The sequence below is a fragment of the Alexandromys fortis genome, unplaced genomic scaffold (assembly GCF_014885135.2).
Source record: "Alexandromys fortis isolate MF-2015 unplaced genomic scaffold, M_Fortis_MF-2015_v1.1 scaffold_27, whole genome shotgun sequence".
In the NCBI taxonomy this organism is placed as follows: Eukaryota; Metazoa; Chordata; class Mammalia; order Rodentia; family Cricetidae; genus Alexandromys; species Alexandromys fortis.
The window spans coordinates 2744991-2768795 of NW_026067952.1; the positions used below are offsets into that span (position 1 = coordinate 2744991).

General features: G+C 53.0%; 1 protein-coding gene across 1 annotated transcript in view; it reads left to right on the plus strand.

Annotated features, from left to right (window-relative positions):
- Window positions 1-23805, plus strand: part of Cdh22 (cadherin 22) — a 122940-nt gene that overhangs the window by 75214 nt on the left and 23921 nt on the right. Inside the window, exons 4-7 of the mRNA XM_050151287.1 lie at window positions 4671-4790; window positions 14236-14403; window positions 17299-17492; window positions 19331-19584. Coding sequence (XP_050007244.1) covers window positions 4671-4790; window positions 14236-14403; window positions 17299-17492; window positions 19331-19584 — 736 coding nt within the window. The remainder of the gene's footprint in view (window positions 1-4670; window positions 4791-14235; window positions 14404-17298; window positions 17493-19330; window positions 19585-23805) is intronic.

A 23805-nucleotide genomic window follows, 5' to 3' on the forward strand; every position in this document is an offset into this window, starting at 1 on the left:
GAGGCAGGAGGGCGGGGTTGGAGAAGGGGTTTGTTTCCAGTGTAATCTGAGTGTTCCCAGGGACTCGACAAGTGGGTTTTAAATTTTCATAGAAAGCGTTCCACGTGGTGCTGGCAGCAGCAGGGGGTGGGATTCTGTTTTTATAAATGTTGGAGAAGCTAAATGTGAGCCCAGGGTATCCCCAGGCCCAGCAGGGTAGCAGAGGAGGTAAGAAGAAGCTGCAAGATGACAATTAGAAACATCTTCATAATAATGACACTTGGTTGCCTCAGCAAGGGGAGGACTCTGAGCTTTGCCAAAGCACTTAATCTCTTTAATCTCATTAAGGGGTCTCCACAACCTGGATGCATGAGAGATAAAATATCATGGACTCTTTACAGAGGGGAACCCTCTGAGGTGGGGGTCCTGCAGCCATGTGAGGTACCTAGGGAAGAGCCGGAGTGAGAGCTGCTTCCAGCTCTACCCCACACAGCACCGCCTTCTCCAGGAGCCTGCTGGGTGGGGCCTCCTGTATCCCATGGATAGCCTGTGTTAACAGACTAGCCAGAATGAATGACATCAGAGCCATCGGGATAAATCAGAGATGAATCACAGTTGGGTCCCCTCTCTCTGGTGTTGGTGTCCAGGGCTCTCCTACTTGGGGCCAAGAACATAGCCCTAAGTGCCTCCTGGCTGCCCAGAGAACAGAAAATGGGCCCCAGCGAAGCACACACAACAAATTTGGCCCACTAGCCTCTTAAACCCATCACCTCTAAACCCCAGAGTCTCAAATTACACAGAGGGAAACAAGCCAAACAGAAGGAAGACTTGCTTGGCATGTAAGGGTGAGGACATACTGGGATGTGACCCAGGGCTGTGGTGCCAGAGCCTACCTACACTCTGTGGAAGTGTGAGGGACATGGTCCCTTAGAAGGTCCCACTTCTCTCATTGACCTCAGCAGGGAGGAACTTTGAGGACCTAGGAGTACAACAAGGCAGACTTGCTGTTCTTTCTGATGTCACTTTCAGTGCAGGTCCAGGAAGGTCTGGGCTGGACTTGCTCCCTACTGTATACTGGAGAAATGACCTCAGGATGTCATTGAGCCTTGCTCTTACTCAGTTTCCTTCCTGGTTCAGTCAGGGATGAGGTCCATGGTTCACCCATTCTGAGTCCTGCAGGGAGCTTGTAAAAAATGCCCTTGCCTGGGCTCCACCCGCAAAGTCCTATTTAATTGATCAGGGATGAGGCTCAGCGTCGGTTTTATTTTAAAGCTCCCAGAGGAGTCTAATGGGCGGCCAGGCTGAGTCTGTGCTCTCTAGGGACAAGACTTCCCATATTTAACATTCCGCATGAATACCTGAGCCCTGAGATACCGTTTATACAAGAATCAGGCAGGTGGCCCTTCCTAGTCCAGTCCTTGACTTAGGCGCTTAAGCAGCTCTCTTGCAGGAGGACCGAGGCAGCACCTTGGACAGCAGCCCTCTCGTCTCCCCAGCCTGGCCTGTCTGGGACAGGTTGACTTGGAAATCCTGAATCCCACTCCCATCTTCCTCTCCTCTTTCCTCCCTTCTGCTTCCTCAGAGTCTTTTCTCTTCTGTTTACCGATTTGTCTCAACTTCTGTCAATCCCTTCCTTCTACCTGGATGGCAAAACACACGAGTTTGGACATAGATCCAATCTGCGTTTAAATCCTGCCTCAAGGATGTGCAGGCCAGTTGAACTTGGGTTGAACTGTCCTTGGTGCTAAACATGGCAATCTGCGTTCTCGATAGGATCCCAATTGGGCAGAAAGTACTCTTAAATTCTGCCGCCAAATGAGGAAACGAAGGCACTAAGAGGCAAAGAGCTTTATCACCCAACTCAGTCTCAGTTTACTCATCTGTAAAGCGGGCTTGTTTGTTTGTTTGCTTGTTTCTTGAAATGGGACCTCACTCTGTAGCCTGGCCCAGACTCAGACTCAGGGTAACTCCCCGTCTCGGCCCTTTGAGTGCTTGAATCATGCTGTTGATGATCTGGCTCTGGCTCTGTGATGATGTATGTAAAGAGCTCACAGCACAGCAGGTGGTATGAAGCAAATATTCTCTGTGTGTAATGCTACCACTGCTGCTGAGTAACAAATACGGCCATGGGTTGCCACTCATGAGAGCTACACACTGATTTTTAGAAATCTGTGGGCCATTTGACACCACGTCAGTGGTCTGATGCTGGGGCATGGTGTGAGCACTTACACAAAATCCAGAAAGCGAGATTTGCTCCCCAGCTGCCCCTGCATTGGTGCCACAGTTAACATGTGGTCTGAGAGACAGAAGAAGCATGATGGTGTTTTGTAAGCTATGGCCATTGACCTTAGGGACAACCCCAAGGTGATCTTACAGTTACCTGCAGCCTGGCACCCTTCTGTCTGCCAGTTCTGGGGAACTTTTGACTGGTGGAAAGGGGGTGTGGTGTAAGAAAGTCAGGGCCTGGGGGAGCCGCGGTGAATCACTGACCCTTCACCATCCTCGTGCATCGGCATTAACTGTAATGGCTGCCATAAAGAATCCTGGATTGGGGAAATGATGCTGGCATCCCTGAGGGAATCCCTGGGATGCAGTCAGGGAAAGAGAGAGTGAGCTCAGCCATGTCCCCAGGGAGTCACTCAGCCCAGCATTGTGACTTGTCAGTGGAATGGAACGAACAGGCAGAGAGGAGACAGGGTGGCTCTGCCTCGGAACGGTTACAGCAGCCCTGTTTACCAAGCACCCATCTCAAGCCTGACACCTCGTGTATCCCTCGCCAGTCTCTGTGAGGGAGGCCTGGCTGCACCACTATTCACAGCCTGAGGTGGCCTCCTGAGACAGCCACCTGCAGTTTTGTGGGTCTTAGCATCTACTGGGTGCTGTCCTTGGTTCTGAAACAAAATGGTTTGTATTCTCAACAAGATCTCAAGAGCTTGGGAGGGTGTTGCGGTACAGAGGAGTTCATGGCATGTCTCACATCAAGGTCCATCAATGGTTAAGGCTCAGCACAGTAGACCACTTTCCCCAAAGTCACTGCGCCTTTGTTGACACTAGTACTCAAAAGGGCTTTGACAGTGTGGTCTTGCATTCGAACTCCACCATGTCATGCATGTCTGAGATGCCATATGGACTTAGATGGGATAAGAGGCTTGTGTCTCCATATGCACTAGATGCTCAACAGGAAGTCATTGCATCACTCCTCTGTAACCAGGACTGTGCCCTTGGCCCTGAGTTGGCAACCCATGGTCATCAGCATCATCGGGAAGGGCTTGTCCTCTCTCTTCGACTTGTTAGGGCAACTTGGATGTGGTTGGCAGGGAGCTGTAGCCGACAAAGAGAGGCGCATTGCAGGGCCCACTCAGGAGGCTTCAGCTGGGAGGGGAACCCAGAGAGGAAAATGAGAAATGCAAAGGAGTGAAAAATAAATACATGTGTCTGTCTGGAATGATGGAGGGCCCCAGGCTGGAGGCGGGAGAGGCGGGCAGCGGGCTGGGCTCGGCAGAATTGCTGCACTAGCACTTCCTGACTCCCTCATTAGCCAAGCAGTGAACTGGCCTCACCTCCCAGCAGGCCAGCCTGCTGGCCCAGAGAGCCCGGCTTAGCCTCAGGAGAGTCTGACCCAGACCCCCAGCAGGGCATCCAGCTGAGGACACCACCCAGATGTAGGGCCTCAGTCACTTCCCCTTTGGGCCATGTCCTGATCACCCAAAGCTCTCTCTAGATCTCTCACCTCCTCCCACCCCTTTAAAATTTTTTTTCTGGAAAGGTTCCCATGGTCTTTCTGTCGGCCCTTCCCCCACTGGTCCAGCCTCACGTCCCAAGCCCTGCTTTCGTCAAATTGAACATGATGTCAAATTAGAGCCATCTCTGGGACAGGCCGAGAGAAGCTCCCAGTTTAATGAGGCAGCGTCGAAAATCAATAACTTAATTGCCGCTGTTTGATGGACTTTTATCCAATTTATGCTCTCCCCAGCAGCCTACGTGCGGAGCATGAGGAAAAGTGTGTGCGACTTGACGGGGGCAGTGCTGTCTGGGCATCAGGGGGAGGGGCAAGAGGGCATCATGGCCACAGCTAACCAGTTTCCAAAGGGAAGCTGGCCACTGCCATCCTCCTGCCAGCCTCTGAGTCCTGGTGGGCTGGTTTGAGTTTCCACTCTCCCTGCTTCCACAGAGACAGAAGACAGGTGGCAGAGTCCAAAATGAATCCAGAGGGGCTGGAGTGACTAAAAGCCCCCCGGGGCGTGCTTTCTAGTTCCAACTCTGACTGTGCCTCATGACTATGGAGATAATGACTGTTCCTCTGCTTCTGCCTTTGAGGGACTGCCCTTAGCAGCACAGCACTGGGAAGATCAAATCCACCCTCCCACTTGCCCTGCAGACCAAGAACTGGCATTCTGCCCATGCTGGAGGAGAAATTGGGATTCCCTTACTCGTCCTACCTCTGGGAACCAAGGAGTACTTAAATAGAGATATAACCGCATGGTCATGTGTGTCCCTATGAAGGCCATAGGTCGGAAAGCAAGTTGGGCCTCCGTTGAGGACAGAACTGTGAAGTGGCTGACCGATGACCTCCAGTAGATTCCCCAAGGGTCTCCCCTCTCATGCTTTCCCTAGGGTGGGGAAGGGACAGGGCCACAGAGCTCCAGGTGACCACTGTATGACCATTGTCTTGCTTGGTCCCCCGGGCCCAGGCACGTCTGTGATGCAGGTGATGGCCTCTGATGCGGATGACCCCACTTACGGCAGCAGCGCCCGGCTGGTGTACAGCGTGCTAGATGGCGAGCAACACTTCACAGTGGACCCCAAGACAGGTGAGGGGCGGGGCTGGGGCAGGGGGCGGGGCCAGAGAGGTAGAGCCTATGGTGGGATCATCAAGCCTGCTGACCCAGCAATGCTGAGGAAGCACAGAGCATGTGGAGGCAGGCATCTTGGGTTTCAGGAGACTCTGGGGATGCGGGAGGGTGGGCAGCCATGCAAGAAGAGGAAGGAGCATGGAAAAGTAGGTGGAGTCTCCTGTAAGAAGAGCAGGAAAAAGGAAAGGCAGGAGGCACAGCTGTCTATACCCTGTAAGGACCTCACAAGTCTGAACTTGGCCCCCTTGTCATCCGGGTGTGCTCGGGGGTCCCAAGTGTGAACTTGGAGGTGTGTATTGAGCTCTGCTCCCATAGCAGCTGTTGACCTGATGGAAAGATGAAGTGACACTTCCTTCTTTACCCCTCACACACACATGCACCACTGAGCAACAATGCAGCCCCCACCATCCCCAGCTTCTCTCACCCCGTACTTAGGCTGTGATGAGTCTCTGAGGTCCCTGGGAGAGAGAAGACAGAGGCTCAGAGAGGCAGATGACTAAGCTGAAGTCACACAACCAGGGAGAACGGCTGACAATGATTTCGGCAGGACATTTCACTGCCCGGGCATAGGAGGAAGCCACGACATTAGCCTCCGGGCAGCCATCGGATGCCATGTGTGGCCCAGGGGACTGTAGGCGTGGGGTAGGCGTTCACTGGCACAATTAGGATTTGACAAATCCAACAAGAAAACATAGGTGGAGAGGCGAGGGAAAGCGCCCAGGGAGAGGGCATGGTGCAGGTGAAAGCTAGGGGTGGGAACATGGGCAGACAACGTGTCCAGGCTGGCAGGGCTCAAGAGCTCAAGTTGATTCTGAGGGCAATGTGTGGGTGTGTGTGTGATGGATCTGGTTTTGGCTTTTTGTTCATGTGTTTGTTTTGTTTGGTTTGGGGAGGAGAGGGAGGGATGTAGTCTAGGAGCTCAGTTTAATTGTGTTCTCTTGCACATAATATCTTCATTATTCTTACCTCCTTGCAAAAGCAGTACATTTCAGGAAAACATTCAAACATTAAAGAAACGCTTAGAAGAAAGTGCTCCACTCCCTGTCCCCAGCCGCCGCAGCCCCACAGGTAGCAAATGGCTGGTGTGTGCAGCCTGGACAATCTTAGACTCCTTCACTTGAAAAACATTAAGTCATTTTGAAAATAGATAGAACATCTCAGGGTTCAAAATTCAAAAAGTTCAAATGAGTATTTAGCAGCAATCCTGCACCTCATCTGGTCCCCAGGCCGCCTCGCCTGTGTCCCCAAGGCAACCAATGTAATTTTCTTGTGGATATTTGCAGAGCTGTGCTATGCATGTACAAGGAAATAGGGCATGTGTGTTTATCTTCTTTGCTTTACATGGAAGGTAGCTATAGACACACCACACACATCGCTTGCTGCTTTGCTTAGCAATACATCTCGAAGATGGTTCCATATCAGTCTACCAAGAGCGCCCTCATTCTTTTATTTAATGCCTGTTATGGATATACTGAAATTTATTTCACCCATCCCCTCCTGATGGACACGTACCCTGTTTCCAATCATTTGCTACAATGAACAGTGCTTCCACGAATAACCTCGCACATACATCATTTTCTGCCAGCGTGAGTGTATCTGCAGGGTAATTTTCAGGAAGTAGAAATGCTGGGTCACAGGACACATGCATTTGGAATCTCCACACATAATGCCTACAGGTACCAGATTACACTCCCCAGCCTCAGATTGCCGTGCCCGGGTCCCCTCCTCCTCACCGACGCTGTGGGTTCATTGATGACTTCTGAGCAGGGAAGTGACATGTTCAGGTTTTCATTTTAACAAGATCCCTCGGGTGGCAGCAAGCGAGCTTGGCTATGAGACAAGAATTGGAGGCAGAGAGACGCCAGAGCCCAGGTGTCCAGCATAGAGCCCCCAAAGACAAAAGTCAAAAGTACTTGGCCCAATACCTACTTGGACTCCTTAACACCTGGCTACTAGGGAGGCTGGAGTTGAAGGGCTGGGAGTGAGTGTGTGCTGAGAGGCTGAAGAGAAAGGGCTCAGTGAGATCCTGCAAGGGGCAGACACTAGGCAGGCTGGAGTCCCTGATTCCTCCCTTGCCCTACTCTCCCGTAGTCATGTAAGTCAGGGCTGCCTCCCATGTAAACAGGAGAAAGTAAGTTAAGAGGCATCTACAAGAGAGGGATTGACCAATGTCTCCCAGGGTCTGGAGCAGAGCTAACAAAAGGACTGGAGAGATGGTGCAGCAATTAAGAACACTGGCTGATCTTCCAGAGGACTCAAGTTCCGTTCCCAGCACCATGTGGCTACTTACAACTATCTATACTCCAGTTCCAGGGTTTCTGACGCCCTCTTATGGCCTCTGCAGGGACTGTATGCACATGGCTCACATACTCACAGGCAAACATTCATACATATAAAAATAAAAATAAATGAATATTTTAAGATAATAATTCAACTTTAACTATGCCAGAATTATGAGGGAAGAGAAGAAAAGAAACTTCTGGAAATTTTGTATGTCGATCTAAATTATAAACATGGAACTATGAGAATGGTTGAGACTTTTAAAGTCTCCCTTGACTACCAGAGAGACTAGGTTAAGGGAGGAATCAGGGGCTCTAGCTTGTCTAATGTATGCCCCTTGTAAGAACTCACTGCACCCCTTTTCTTTAGCATTTTCAACTTTAGTGTGCACCCCTCACCCCTCCCTGAGCTCGTGGAAAGCAGGGTGAGATCCTGTGGTTCATTCAGATACGGATGGAGTGGTGGCTACAGGTCAGTGTGTGCACTGAGCACTAGGGAGACAGCAGCAGGGGCATCCAAGACTGTTTCTGGAGTTTCTAGCTGAGAAAGAAATACAGAAAACAAGCGCTCTGGCCGGAGCACGGTGCTGGGCAGCATCGGCTTCCAGCAAGGAGTGTTAAGGATTAGATGGAGGTGTAGGAATTGGAGCAGACTTTTCTGTGATCTTGGAGTCATCCAGACCCAGATGAAATGAGGGCCACGGGGATGTCTAGGGATGAACAGTGAGGTCCTGAGGACAAGGAGTGGGTGTTGTATCCAGCACAACCCTTGGTGCGGGGATCTCTATGAGTCTGAGGTCAGCGTAAGCTACATAGTCAGAGGCAAGAATAAAACTTTGCTTGTTTTGGGGGACTGGGGATTAGAAGGGCCAGGACTGAATCTCGGGACGTGGCAAGGACAGGCAAGTCAAAGGTTAGACTCTGAGAGCTAAGAGACTTCCACTTTCTGAGGGGCAACCCCCGTGCTCAGAAAGGGGTGTCACAGGTGAGACTCCAAAGGCCAGTGAAACAGCGTCTGTTGTAAGCCAGAAAGGGGGGCTCCTTTCAAGGCAGGTGGAGGAGCCCCAATGAAATCGTCCTTTGAATCTCAGCTTCTGGGTCTGAAAGGGTTTGCTCTGACATTTCCCAGGATGCATTGGACCTTCCCTCGGTACCCCAGCGTCTCTGCCACAGTCACCCTGGCACTACCGCCAGCCCTAGCCCGTTTCCCCAGCCAGGAATATTCTGCCGATGCGGGGCTATATTTAGCTGCTACTGCGAGGTACAGTCTGTTCTCGCTGCGCAGCTAGCAGGGAGCGGAGCCGCAACGAGGCCTGAGGGGAAGGTGTGAGGAAGGGAGGAGGAGGGGCTGCGCCACGGGGCCCAGTGCCAGAGGACGAATTAACTTGTGTGTTTTAAAGGCCAGGCCTGCCAGCCAGCCCCCCACAAGGGGCGACAGGGATGGCATTTGAAGGCTAATGAGGCATCACACAGGCTCCAGGGCCCCCTCTGCAGCATCAGGAGGAGATAAGAGGGTTGGTAAAGACAACAGCTGGAACTTGGGACACTGGATGTGGACACAGCAATGGGCAGTCGTGGCCAGCTATAATTGCCAACCCCTACCTACCATCACCTCAGCATGAACGACTCCTTCAGAGATGTCATGATCTTGGCTAAAATTCACCTATGCCAGGGACAGCTATTGGGCCTAGAGGGGATGGAATTCAGACTTGCTAAGCGTCTGTTGTGTGCTGGGTGCTGGGGTTGGGGTAATAAACCCTGCTCCTCTTCAACACTCTTGTGAATTTCTGTTCTGACAGAGAAACTGGAAACAGCCATCGGCATGAGGGGGGACAGGCAAGATGCAGAAAAGGCCACTCAGGCAGTCCAAGTGCTAACTGAGCACTTCGGCCAAGCCCTGTAGATATCCTTCCACTGATAAAAGAACATTGGGATTCCTGCCCCCTGGGGCTTGTCTATGGGGAGGGGGATGCCCAGCCCAGGACGCAAAGAGAAAGATGTATTGGGAGAGCCTCTAAAATGTAAGACTTGGGGCTGAAGAGATGGTGTCGTGAGTAAAATGCTCTCTCTCTCCATGTAAGCTTGAGGCTCTGAGTTCAGATCCCTCGAACCACGAAAAGTCAGCTGTAGGTGTGTGTGTGCAACCTCCGTGATTCCATAGTGAGGTAAGACACAGAGACAGGAGAACTCCCAGAAGCTTGGCGTATGAAGCAATGAATGAGTGACCCTGTCTTGAACAAGATGGGAAGTGAGAAGGGACACTCAGAGTTGTCCTCTGCTCTCAACAGGTACACTGTGGCATGTGCATGCCTGCACCCCTGAGCCTGCTCCTTAGTTGCTATGATGAAACATCACGACCAAGGCAGCTTACAGAAGGAAGGGTTTATTTGGGCAAATGGTTCCAGAGAGTTAGGGTCCACAATGACGGAGCGGAGGCATGACTGCAGGAACAGCTGAGAATAATGTTTCTGTCACAGTCAGGAAACAGAGAGCACTCAAAACAATGAGAATCTTTCATAACCTCAGAGTCTACCTTTGTGACATTGCCCCCAGCAAGTCCACGTCTTCTAATTCCTCTCCAGACAGCCACCTATGGAGCACCAAGTCTTCACACGCCTCAGACTTATGAGGAACTTCTCATTTGAACTACCACAAATGTTCTCTCACACGTGCACACACACATACACAAAAGCAATTTTTAGGGGATGGAGAGATGGCTCAGTGGTTAAGATCACTGTCTGCTCTTCCAGAGGACCCGGGTTCAATCCCCAGCACCCACACGGCAGCTCATAACTGTCTGTAACTCCACTTCCAGGTGATCTGACACCCTCATAAAGACATACATGGAGGCAAAACACAAATACACATGAAATTAAATAAAATATTTTAAAAAGCAATTTTTAACAAGTGAGACGTGGTCCTAGAAGCCCCATCTCAGCAACCCTCAGGGCAGGCATGCCATCTCTTTTTCTCTTGCTATGATAAAATGCCCTAAAATAAAGAAGAAAGAAAGGGAGGGAGGGAGAGGCCAGAACGGGTTTATTCCTATTTGCAGTCCATCACAGCAGGAAAGCGAAGCTGCAGGAACTTGACGCACGCTGGTCACATTGCACCCTCAGTCTGTAGCCAGAGAAGGAGGACTGCAAGCTAGCGCTCCTCCACTCCCTTCCCATCCTGTGCAGTCCAGGAATAGTCCCACCCATCGTTAAGATGGGCTTTCCTAGCTCAATTAACATAATCAACACAATCCTCCACAGGTGTGCCCAGAGACCTGCCTCCTAGGTAATTCTGCATCCTAGCAAGAAGCTACCACAGTGGATAGGCCCATTGTATGGACCAGGGAACAGACTCAGGCCCAAGGACTTGCCCAAAGTCAGGGGGTGTAAACGGTGGAAAGACTAGGCAAGCCCGTGTGTGTCTGACCCAAGCTGATCCTTTTTACAGTCCTCCTATCTGGTGCTGAGTGTTCCCAGTGCATCACAGACCCTCAGCGAGTGTCAAGTGAATAAACGAATAAATGAATAAATAAGACCATGACTTGGGAACCTCGTACCTGCACACACCCTCCTGCCTGTGCACTACCGCTGAGGACATCCATCTCTTGGCATCTGACAGGGATTGGCTCCAAGACTCCAAAGCCGTTGGAGCGTAAGGTGGCATGGTGCCGGCATGTCGCCTCACGCATCCTGGCGTGTACTCTAAATCATCCCTAGAGCAGTGATAACACTGCACGTGAAGCGAGGGTAGGAAATCGCTGTCTCCCTCTCTTGTTCAGGGAATACCACAGAGGCAAAAGCGCACATGCAACAAAACGCTGTCCATGCAACAAAGGCTATGCATGCAGCGCAGGCGCGGTTATTTCCATCATATTTTCCATATGGAGTCAGCCGTATCCAAGGAGGATGAACCTGCGAATTTAAAACCTGCTAATGCAGGGACAGCCTTGTCGTCCGTTCATCTGTGCCCCCCACTTCACCCCCACTATCCCTGGTAACTATTGAGACCTGGAGTCCACTTCCCCACCCTTGAGTCTGGTGGTTTGCTTTGGCCCAATAGAAAGTGATAGAAAGATGTTATGTAGATTCATGCTTAAGAGATCTTCCACATGCACACACACCAAAAAGAAAAATACCTTTTTAACATTAATTTGTATATTCATTTTGTGTGTGCGTACGTGGGTAGGCATACGTATAGAGGGCAGTGTGGGTGTGTGAGAGAGACTTGGTTCTCTTTTTTCTACCATGGAGGAACAGAACCCAAGTAATCAGGCTCACAGGCGGGCTCCTTTCCCTGCTGAGTCACCCCACCAGTCCTCAGCCTTCAACTTCTGTTCTAGAACACAGTCCTGAGAGCTCACAGAAGGATGCCAGCTTACTGGAGGGAGTGGGAGCCCACGTGTCTCTGCAGACAGAGGGAGGCTGAGGTCACCTTGGGCCTCTCAGTCAAACTGACCCTCAGTCTGACCCAGCTACATGAATTAGCTCAGGAACGGCTCAGCTAATCAGATTTCTCTATCAGTTATCTAAGGCTGTACCACGTGAAGCCAAACTTTGTAGATCAATGGTTGAGTCTTTGTCACGGTTGTGTGGGCTAGTTTAGTGGATCTTGGGGGTCATTTGTGGACCAGCCCTTGGCTGTCAGCTGCCAGACCTGGACCTCTCACCTTTTTTTCTTTCTGGGTTGCTTCAATGTGCAGGGGCCTTAGGATTCCCAGAGAAAAGACTCCAACGCTCAAGACTTAACAGTCCTGACTTCTCCCCCTAAGCCAGAGCACATCATACGCTCAAGGCCATATTCAGTGGGCAGGAATTATCCAAGGTTGTGGGTACTGGGAGATAGATGTGTTTCATCAGACACTATCTCTATAGCAACTTCACATGGTACATGACTCTGGACAGTGTCCGGAGGCCTCGTGGCCCCTGTTTCCCACTCCAGGATGTCCAGAGGCTCCCAAACCACAGGCTCTATGAGATATCACATCCCAAGTCTCTCTGGATGGGGGCAACAGGGAAACTAGCTGCACAGGGCCCCCTCCTCACCTACTCAGATAGAGCCAGACTTCTGCTCCAGTCCCTCTCAGAGCTGGGGGCGCAGAGCTTGGAGATACGGGCAGCCCTAACTCCTGCTACCAGACGGTATTCAGTGTATCCCTACAGGTAAGGTGTCCAGCTACTCAGCTCCCTGCTGGACATGGTGGCTCATATCTGTAATTCAGCACTTGAGAGGTAGAGGCAGGAGGATCAGGAGTTCAAGACCAGCCTGAGATACATAAGACCCTCTCTCAGCACAACAGAGTCAGCTCTCTTCCTTGCCTTTCTGCCTTGGACCTTGCCTGTAAGCCTGGTGGCCACTATACCTGTCTGCCATTTGTCCTTGCTCCCTGGAGCCGGCATGAGCCACCTGCTCTGGCTCCAACAAGCGCTGCCCTTCTCTCTCCCCTCTCTCTGTCTCCCTCTCTCTTCTCTCTGGTTAAGGCTCTTTCCTGGCTTCTCTTCTCTCCTTTTCTATCTCAAGAGGTCTCCCCTTCCCCAAATGTCTCTCTTCCCTAGCCTTTCCTACTGTCCCTCCCTCCAGGTCTCTCTCTTTTCCAGGGTCCTTGGCTTCTGTCTTTCTTCTCCCTTCCTCTCCCTGCAATCACAAAAGCAGACCACTCTAAGTACTGCCTGCCTCCTCTGGAGACACAATACACACCACACATCACACACACACACACACACACACCACCACCACCACCACCACCACCCCACAGCCTCTCCTCCTGTCCTATACCTTTACTGGACTCCAGGGACTTGGGGACATCAGGAGTTGGAGCACAGGTTTTATGGGGCGCATCCTGGGGCTGCTGGTGCATGACTCCACCTGGTGCTCAGGCCCAGGCGCCACCTGTCACCACCTGTGCTTGGCAGGTGGGAGGGGGGTGTCAGGAGAGGCTCTGAATGCTTCATCAACTCCCCCTCCTGACCAGGGTCTTACACCGACAGGAAATGAGGCCTGGCCGTCTTCTCTGCCGAGTTAACCTTCAACATTCCCCTTTCTGCTACCACACCATGGGCAGCTTGGAAGATGGTCTTCCAAGCCCTTCTCTGCAGCCTAAGCAGAGGACCCAGACTTGGGGTGTGAGAGAGGGCTGGGGGATGAGCAGGGGTGCACACGAACATGTGTGTGTGACTGCGGTCCATATGTATGAGGCACACACATGTACACTAAGAGTGGGATCCTTGGTAACTGTTTGCCTAAATGTTAAATGTTCAAGCAGCTGCTTGGTACCAAGGTCTGCAGGTCACTAACAAGCTAGGCAGACACCCTGCTCATACATACCAGATCCTGGGGCAAACAGACCCACAGTGGAACTGGCTACTCAGGGCAGGTCTGGTCCACAAGCCTCCTCTCAGCAAAACAAGTAGTCTTCTGTATGTGGAAGTGAGCGCATATGTGTGGTGGATGTTAGTCTGTTGTTGTGTAGAGGCCTATGTGTGTGGGGGGGGGATGCAGAGAACTCATCTGTCTGTGAGTATGCACTGTGGGAATGTGTGTGAGGTGCCTGTCTGTAAGTGTGTATTGTCTGTCCTGGAACTAGCTTTTGTAGACCAGGCTGGCCTCGAACTCACAGAGATCCACCTGCCTCTGCCTTCCGAGTGCTGAGATTAAAGGCGTGTGCCACCACCGCCCAGCATGATATTTTATTTATGTTTAATAAATAAGGCTTGCCTGAAGAGCAGAAGGTAAAACTAAGCCACTAGAGGCCAGGCAGTGGTGACGCACACGTTTAATCTCAGTAGTCACACTAGTTTGCCATAAAAACCAGGTGGTAGTGATGCATGCCTTTAATCCCAGCACTAGAGAGGAATATAAGACTGGAGGAGACAGCTCTCAGACACAGTCTCATTCTGAGATTCCTGGAGGCAAAATTGCCATTTCAGACTGAGATATAGGTAAGAGCCAGTGGCTGACTGTTTTACTTTTCTGACCTTCAGATTGAACCCCAATTTCTGTCTCTGGGTTTTTATTAATCATGCCACACCCATGCCTCTTCCTTGACCTTCAATACACAGCCCAGTATGGCTGAGTCCTGCCTTAGCCTGACCAGAGTCTGTTACCATGTTCCCATTCTCCCTCACCCACAGGTGTGATCCGGACAGCTGTACCCGACCTCGACCGTGAGAGCCAGGAACGCTATGAGGTGGTTATCCAAGCCACAGACATGGCAGGCCAGCTGGGTGGCCTCTCGGGCTCCACTACAGTCACCATCGTGGTCACTGATGTCAATGACAACCCACCCCGCTTCCCACAGAGTAAGTGGGGTTATGTGTATCTGTCTGTCTGTCTGTCTGCATGAGACCCTTACTGGTCCAGCTTCCCTTAAAGCTTCCTGCCTGAACGCGGACCATCACCCTGGTGCTCCTATGTCCCCGCTCACCCTGTGCTCCTCCAAGCCTGCCTCCCACACAGGGAAACCCCTGCCAGTCTGGTTTTGCAGACAGAGCTGCTGTAACCTCCCCATCTGAGAAGCCCTGCCCACCCTCTGTCCATCCATTTGTCCTCTTGTTGTCCCTTCAAGTCCCCCTAGCTACTGCTAGATCCCTGACCCAAGTTTGTAAAGAGGAGTTGAAGGTTCACAGGGGTCCAGACTGAAGGGAGGCAGCCACTACACCCAGGCAGAGGGACACCCATACTTAAGCCCAGGGAAGCTGAGTCTGAGGACAAGGTCTCCCTTCTCCTGGAGACTGGAGGCTAGCAGTCTGTGCCGATGAACTGGGAGGCTGGCCTCTCCTGGCACAAGCTGGGATAGGCGATTTCTCCAGATCAGGCCCCCACCTGTCTGTCAGCCTGGCTAGCAGGGCTGTCCCAGGCTCAGGCCCAGCCGCCACAGGGAAGCTGCAGCTGCAGCTGGCAGAGACTAAATGCCGCCGGGAGCCAGCTGATTCCTATCAGGAGAGTCATTACCCGAGGTCCACTGCTCTCATATTAGGCCCCGCCACAGGGGACTGACCCCCACAAGATAAGCGAATGCAATCCCTTAGCTGAGCTCCCAGCAGCCATTCAGCACAGAGTGTGCCCCAGCACAGGCTACAGACATCGGGCCAGAGGCAGGCAGGGCCCAGCCCTCCTGTTCCCAAAGGGAAAGCTTCAGGACAGACAATAAACAATCCCAGGCTGGGGCAGCAGGCTCTACATGAGGGGCAGAGCAGAAAGGAGGCCCTGCCAGATGCTTTCCTCCCTCCTTCCCCATTTCCTCTTTCCCTCCATCCCTCCCCCACCCTCCTCTTCTTCCTTCTATCTCCCTTCCTCCCTCCTTTCCTCCTTCCTTTCTCTCCTGCCATCATTTCTTCTTTCTGACTATAGAGGACAGAAGGGCAAACAACAGAAAAGCCCAAAGTCGACACTCAGCCCCACCAGCAGGACCCAGATCCCCCAGTGACTTTCCCAGCCACAGCCTCTTTCTTCCCCAACGGAGCCAGCCACCAGCCACTGCCACCATTTCCATGCTTTCCTGGGGGTCCGCCCCCCTCTCTATGTATCTCCAAGTCCCTATATTCTAATCCGCCCCTCCAATAAGTGAAACCATAGGATATAAACTGCTGTGTGCCTTTGCTTTCAAAATTACATTCCTAAACGCAGGCTGTTTATTCTAGCTGTGTTCCTTTTCCTTGCTGTGTATCTAGCACTGCGCATGTCTCCTACCAGATATTTGCCTTGTTTCTAGATGGGGCTTTTGTGAACTTTGAACCTAGTTGCCCGCGTCCCCTAGTGCCCATCTGCAAACACTTCTCTGGTTATTGCTGAGAAGGGTTCCCTCATGAAGAGATATGTGTGTCCCTTGTACCACCTCCCCACCAACACCGAGTGTAGTCAGACCCTTTAATCCGGGAGAACCTGGCGGCTGCCCATTTGCAACTGCAGCTGGCTTTTATTTCGCTGCTCACCGCTCCTCAACACAGCCCACCCACCACGAGATGGCTTGCTGTGCCTGGAGAAAGAACACCATGACCCTTGTCTCCCACAGCTCACATTCGGCCTCCGGAGGGAGAGTCTGAGAGATAGGCAGTAGCACCTGCTAGGATGTTTGGGGGGCCCTGTGGGGGACAAACAGCTGAAGATGTAGGGAGGGTCCCCCCAAGGGTAAAGTAGGGAGGGAAGGTGGGAGCCAGGTACGGGTAAGCCCTGAGTTGTGAGGGTGGCACCACAGCAGGGGTATGATGGGCTAGCACCATGCATGTCGTGGGGCAGGCCGAGGGGCTTTCCTGTCTACGCCAAGGGCAGTGGGGAGCTATGGCAAGATCAGAGTAAGGATCCTTTCAAGGTTGCTGTGTGAGCATGAGAAAGAGGCAGCCACGGCACACAGAGGTTCCCAGGCATTTGAGGCACCAGGAGGCAAACTTCTGAACGTTGTCTGGGCTGACCCCTCATTCAGCAAGTCACTGTTACCTTGACCTTGATCCTGGTCAGATAGGAGGATGCTCCTGGTCTGTTATCTTCTCCCAATCAGCCACCAGGCCTTCTCCCCTTCAGTCACCGGGCCGTCTCTGCTGGAGCGTGCCTGCTTCAGGCTGTTCGCACCTGCCATCTCCTCTCTCTAGAATGTGTTTCCACGCTATCTGCTGCTTTTGGCTCATCTCCTCACCCCTTTATCAGTGAGGCTCTGTCCTCTTCTGCTGTACCCTGTCTGGGACATCAGCGGTGCTTCTTGGAGGTGACAAATGCCATCAGCGTGACATGTCACGACCCAGTCATTTCCGTGCAGCCCAGTGTACAGCTCCTCACACCTCACAGGTTACAGTGTCTGTGTTGTCATAGTAACACTGTGGTTAGAAATACATCCTTCCCATTTCACGGATGAGGCAACTGAAGCTCAGGGGTACAGGTCAGATCTGGCTCCAGAGCTTCAACCTTCATCATAAACCTCTCTGTCCCTCCTGCTGGGCAGGTGGAAAAACAGGCCTCAAGGGATGACAGGGATGTCCCCATACTGTCAACCAAGAAGCCTGAGGGCGGAATGAGAGACTTCTAACCACATGGCCTCTGCCTTTCTTCAGAAGACAGACCCATTGCAGCTGGAAATTTCCACCTAGCCAGGACAGCCGCTCTGCAAATACAAATCCCCCCATCCCAGGCATACCCAGGTCCCTCCTCCTCTCCCCGGCGCTTGGGCAGAAAGCAGAGTCAACCTTCTAGCATGTCCCCCACAGAGATGTACCAGTTCAGCATACAGGAGTCGGCACCCATCGGCACGGCTGTGGGCCGAGTGAAGGCCGAGGACTCTGATGTGGGCGAGAATACAGACATGACTTATCACCTGAGAGAAGAGAGTGGCAGTGGAGGAGACGCATTCAAGGTCACCACGGACAGCGACACACAGGAGGCCATCATTGTAGTGCAGAAGGTACCGCTGCCTCGGGCGGGCGGGGTGGAAAGTCAGGGGTCTGGGCCAGTGAGGGGATCTCACTTCCCGCCCCTCCGGGGTTGAGAAGCCTCAATGTCTCTCTTGTTACCATCTCGTGGGAGACAAAGTGAGGTTGAGAGGGGATAAGTGATCTACCCAAGGTTGCACAGCTATTTGTGAATTCAGATTTGAGTCCACAGCCAGCATCACGATGGTTCCTGTACCTTCACAGACCGTTTCCTTTAACCCCCTTGTTTCCCTCTGAAAGAAAGGTCACAATTTTGATTAATGACCAAGGTGGAGGATGAGAAAGAGACTTGCCAAGACCACATCTAGAAGAGACAGAGTTGGGATTTGAACCCAAACCTTTCCCCCACTACATCCAACAGCTGTGCTCATGCCCCTGGCTGACCCAGAAACCTCGGCCTAACAGACACAGTGCTCCTGAGAATTTGGGGAAGGCCGTCCCAGAACAAAGCAACAAAGCAAGAATCTGCCTTCTAGGATTGGCCGTCGCTGTGATGACTCGGGGCACCAAGCCTTGAGGACTGTGCACTCGAACACGCCACCCACTGGAAGGCTGAGTCCCTTGCTCAAGTCCCCTGCCTGAGTCCACACACGGTTGCAGGCCTCTGTGCACCCCAAGGGGTTCATACCTTGCCAAGGTCACTCAACTGGGACAGCCCTGTAGAGACACAATCTCAGGGGGTTCTAACTGCAGAATCCAATTAGTTTCCAGTCTTTTAATCCCATGCGCCCCAACTATAAGACAGGCCTCTGTCATAGATGGGAATTGGAGGCCCAGAGCAGCCTAGCTGCCCACACTCTCCACAGTTTCCTAGCAGCCTCAGAATTCACCCCAGGAGGCTAGTCTTCTCTCTTCCTTAGGGATGCCTCATCCCGCGCTCTGCTGTTTGGTGGCTCCAGTGGCGCCTGAGGTGTCTGTGGAGTCAGCAATGGCTCTAGAGCCTTGCAGAGCCCCGCCTGATGAATGGCCTGACTGTAGAAGCCATCATTCATTTGTAGGCCAGCGTCCGCTCCCTGCATCTCGACTGCTCAGGCAACAAGACAGAGAAAGAAGAAAATCTGTGCTGTTAGGGAAGGGGCCCCATATAACAGGTAGACAGACACAGGCTTAGTATCCCCAGAAAGCACCACCACTACTACCACCACCACCACCACCACCACCACCACCACCACGTGACTGCAATAACTAAAGATTTGCCGTTGATGTCATCTGTGTAGGAAGGCTAGAGCAAGCTCAGCCAAGGTGCTCTTCTCTTTGGGAGCTTCATTCATTCGCCCAAAGCCGAAAAGGTCCATCTGATTGTCCACAGTCAAGCTCACAGCTGGCCATGGTCAGCCAGGGCTGGAACCCAGGGCTGAAGTCTGCACATCTTTGTCCCCATTTTTCTCTCCTGGCTCTGGGAGCCACAATGACCTGGCTATGAGTCCTGGCTGTGCCAGGGGCCACCTGTTCAGGATGTCACTGTGCCCTTCTGGCCCTGATGTCCCCGTGTATAAAAGGAGATCACTGCTGTATTGCTCCTACAGGTGGCTATTAAATGGAGTGGCTGATGAAAACACACTAAGTGGGGGTGCAAGAAACCCCGGGACTGGGGCCTTTTAAAGTGGGGGCTACATGCTTCCATGCCAAAAAAACAAACGAACAAACAAACAAACCAGTCCCCTAGAAAGCCCCTTTACATTGGAAAGGGCTCATCTGGGCCTCTGACAATCAACTCTATGATGGGCTGAGCCACCTGTGATCTTGGCTGCCAGCCTGTTGTGTCCCCCTTCCTGGCCCATCACTGACCTGCCTTCTCTGCTTCCCCCAGCGCCTGGACTTCGAGTCACAGCAGGTGCACACGGTGGTGCTGGAAGCCCTCAACAAGTTTGTGGACCCCCGCTTCGCCGACCTGGGCACATTCCGAGACCAAGCAATCGTGCGCGTGGCCGTGACCGATGTGGATGAGCCCCCCGAGTTCCGGCCACCCTCCGGCCTCCTGGAGGTGCAGGAGGACGCGCAGGTGGGCTCCCTGGTCGGCGTGGTGACGGCGCGGGACCCCGACGCCGCCAACCGGCCCGTCCGGTGAGACCCCCGCCCGGGGCCAAGCCTGCTGCCTGCTGTTCCGCCATGCACCACCCCAACAGACTGAAGGCGGGGGGAGGGGATACAGAGAGCCCCGGAAGAAAAGGAGGCGCAGTTCCAGTCAAGACAGGGACAAAGGTGCAGAGTCAGTGCCCAGAGTGCCAGAGGCACCCTGATGGTCTGCTGGAGAGGTCCCCCTTCCTCCTCTCTCCAGCCCACGTCAGGACGACCACTCACCATGTTCAGAAGAAACAAAACCTCGCAAATCGGGCCCTATTTTCTTAAGTCACCCCCTCTACAGGGCTCCTCGGTCCTTTAGGGCACATGTGTTCCCCCCTCTTCTCCCTCTCCCGCCCCCAAACCCATCTACATTCTTTACCTTAAAATCTAGTCAGACTTCTCCCCTGAACTCCTTAGCTCCGGTCACAGCCTGGCCCAAGCCAGCATGTCCCCTGGCTAGCCCTCACACCGTCTGTCCTCACAGAAGGTAGCCAGGTCTTGCTCCCGTGTGGAGCTAAGCCTGGCCTCCTTTGCTCCTTACCCTCCTCTTGGATTCAGTTAAATTTTGCCTTGACCCTCAACATGACCCTGAATGTCACAGAAACCTCCCAGCCTTCCCCTGAATGCTCCCCTCCCCTTGAGCCTGCAAGCTTCAGCTCCTCTCAGCCTCTGTCGGAGCCTAAGCTGCAGCTGCTTCTGGGCCCAGGCCCCCAGATCTGTCTTCTCACTCCCTTTGCTCAACAGTATTCCTCTCTAAATGCCTTCCTTGGTCCAGAATTGCCCACCCCATGCCCCACAGCCCCTGCACCTCCCATCCCTCCCTCTGTAGTCTTCCTCTACACAGCTTCCAGCTTCTTCTGATTTCCTAGTGTCCATGTTTGCCCCCACTGAACCAGTACCCAGAGAATGGGGACCTCTACCAGCTCACTCGCCACCAGGTCCTGGGGCACTGAGGCTTATAGACCCGGCACCCCATCACACTCCCCAAACAGCTAGAGAACTAATGAACCCCATGACAAGACAGAGAAAAGAGACAGAAAGACCAGCAGTGAAAGAGAGGGACCAGGTGAAGAGCCTGGAAAGAGAAAAGGCCGGGGAACTGGCTGGCAGTGCAGATGAGAGGAAATCTAGAGAGAGGACCAGAAACCCAGCCAGATGCAGCCCTGGGTGAGGCAGAAGTGGGCAGAGATGTGAGGGAGTGAGGGCAGCTCTAGCAGGATTTGTGAACCACAGGCTTTAGGGAGGCCTTGGTTAGAAAACCCAGAGAGAAGAGAAGAACCTGCGGTTCGGGCAGAAACAGACCCAGAGAAAGGGCTAGGAGGGGAAGATCAGCCAGCCAGTGTCATAGGGACAAGGAAGAGGTTCCGGGGTGCCCTGCTTCTTCCCAACCTCCCTACTACACAGTTAAGGGGCCAGGCTGAGCTCTGCTGGGTACTGAGAAGGAAGTTTAAGGATTGTATTGTACGGGTTCCGAGGATGACGCTCTGACATCGTCTGTCTAGACAAGCCTCTTAGAATTGCACAGGGCCCAACCCGTACAACCTTACATGCCAGCCCCAGCCAACTAAATGCAAAGATCCCATCTCTCTTAGCTGCCATAGTCTGTCAGACAGAGAGACAGCCTCGGGGTTCTTGGAAGAATTCTTGGAGATGGCAGGAATGGACCTGAGCTGGGCCCCATTCCAGGTCAAGGAAGGTCTGTGCAGATGTCAGGATCCTGGGGCTACAGTTTACAGTAAGGGGTAAGGCACTAGGGCCTCACGCGTAGGCTAGGAGCTCACCCTCCAGGCAGAAGCCTATGATGAGGCCACAGCCCTTTGTCTCCCTGCCACCAGGCACAGCCCTTAAACACTGTTTGGCTTCTGGCTGGCCTGAGCCTTCTTCAGAGAGGACAGTGTCACCTGTTTCTCGGAAAACTGAGTCCTGAGCAGGTTGGCTTCTGCGAGCATCACGGGGGGGAGGGGAAGGATGGGGAGGAGGGGGTCAGTGGGGTCAGCAGTCCTGTCTGCAGCTCCCTCCTCTGTGTTTTGCTCTCCGCCCTCCGTTTCCACTCCTTCTCTAGTCTCCTTTCATCCCCGCTGAAGGGACAGACTTTGAAACCAGCGTCTCACCCTCCTTCATCTCCCTGTGCCGGGCCCCCTTCCCTGGTGCTCCTCAGATGTGGAAGAGCCCTCGGGGAGCTCCAGACAGGTCCAATTTAGCACCGCAAACATTCACCCAGCTTCCCCTGCACGGCTCAGAGCCAGGCCTGGGGACACGCAGCAACTCAGCCAAGGGCAGTTCCAGGGCAGAGCTCTCTGACTGCGGGGCACAGACCTGAGGACCAAGGCCAGTGCTGGACTGTGTGCAGTAGAGAAGGGTTTCCAGGCCACCCAAGAGTCACTGTTGCATGCACTGAGATGGGATCCTGCCCACATCGGTAGTTATTAAGTGTTGATAGCTGATACAGGCTGTGGGAAAGCTGCAGTAAGAGGGTCCGGGGTATCTGGGGTTACAGGGGTCACTTTGCATTGAGTGATCAGGCTCCTGAGGGAAGAAACCGAGGGCAGAATGGCATAGCCTGACTGTGGACCTGCAGGAGGGCATTCCAGGGAGCAGGAGCAGCAGATAGGGAGCCAGTGCGCCCCTAGAACAGAGAAATAAAATCAGCTCCCAGGAGAGCGCTTGGCACAGTGTGCTGAGCATGGCCCAGAGGAGGGAAGTGACCCGCCTGGGGGTAGAGGTCACAGAGCCAGAGGGGAGCCAAGGGTGCTCAAGCCTTTGCTGTCCCAGCTTCAGCACATTATCACACACATACACGGCTCACAGTCACGCCACAAACATACATTCCTGCCCACAGCTCAGACAGGACCCATGGCTGTGTACATCCACATGAGGTGTGCCAGCTTCCCCCTTCCCTTGCCTGCCAGGCAGTTCCAAGCCACACAGGGAGCCCTTTGCTCCTACTCACTAACTGGCTACCGAGGCTAGAAGCCAGGCAGCCAAGGCTGAGGCCTGTTGCCTACATGTTAACTGGTTAATGGTCTCCCTATAGTGTCCCTACCCCATGGCCTTGGGTACAGTTGCCTATTCTTAGGTTCCAGCCTCTGCCATCCCCCTCTAAGAGGAAAAAAAACCTAGAGGAAGAAGAGGATGAAAAGAATGGGAAGAAGAGAAGTGGGGAGGAGGAAAACAGGAAAGGGAGGAGGAGAATCACTGGACCTTAGGGATGCCAACCTCATCAAAGGAGTACTCCGTTGGTGAGTTTATAGCTACATGCGTTATCGGAAAACACAAACACACACACGCTTTTAAAACTCCACTCTGCCCATGGCACACCCCTCTACAGTTTGCCACATGCCTTCACCCGGCCTCATCAGCAAATATGAAATCACTTCCCCTCAGTCCTGTCGTCCAGCACCCCCACCTCTACCCCTCCATCCACAAAGTGGGCAGGGCTCTCGAGGATCCTTTGCAGGTGAGACATCCATAGTCTCGGTCCACCTCCTTCCCATGCAAATACCTGGCAGGGTCACTGGGGCCAAGGAGTCCCCGAAGCCAACGGCTCCAGGCACTGAGACTTCCTTTGGTTAGTTCAACAAGCCCAAAAGAACTCTGGGTCTAGAGTCCCACCTCTGGGTGCAGAGGCCACCTCTATTGCAGAATAATTCTGCGCCCCTAGTTGGGAGGGTCATGGCTGATCCGCAAGGCATCTTGATGTAAATAAAGACAGGCCCCTTGAGAAGATGCGCTCGAGGCTGGGACTCATAGCCTGGCTAGTAGAATACTGTCTTGTGTGTGACACAGCCACACTCAGCTGAGTTTATCCTGGTAGCCTCAATGACCTCGTCTGCAAAGTGGGGATGGTGACAGAAACACATGGCTGTCTGGCAAGTCCTGTTCTTTTATAACCCTGAACAACCCAGAGAAGGCATTTGCTTGATGTTCAGGTCATGAAGGGCAGAGCAGGGGAAGCTGGGAAGTACAGTCTCAGAACTGTCCAAAGCATGCCAGGGGAAGGGGGTCAGCTTAACTCCAGGTAGCACCCCTGGCTAGCCAGGAGCAAGAGGCAGTACACTTAGCAACCCAGGACAGGAAGAGATGGTGTCTGGAGTTTGGGGAGATGGCTCAGTAGGTAAGAGCACTTGTTGAGAAAGCGTAAGGGCCTGAGTTCAAATCCTCAACAGCCATGTAAGATGACAGGTGTGGCCGTGCATACCAGCACGGTGAAGCAGTGGCTTC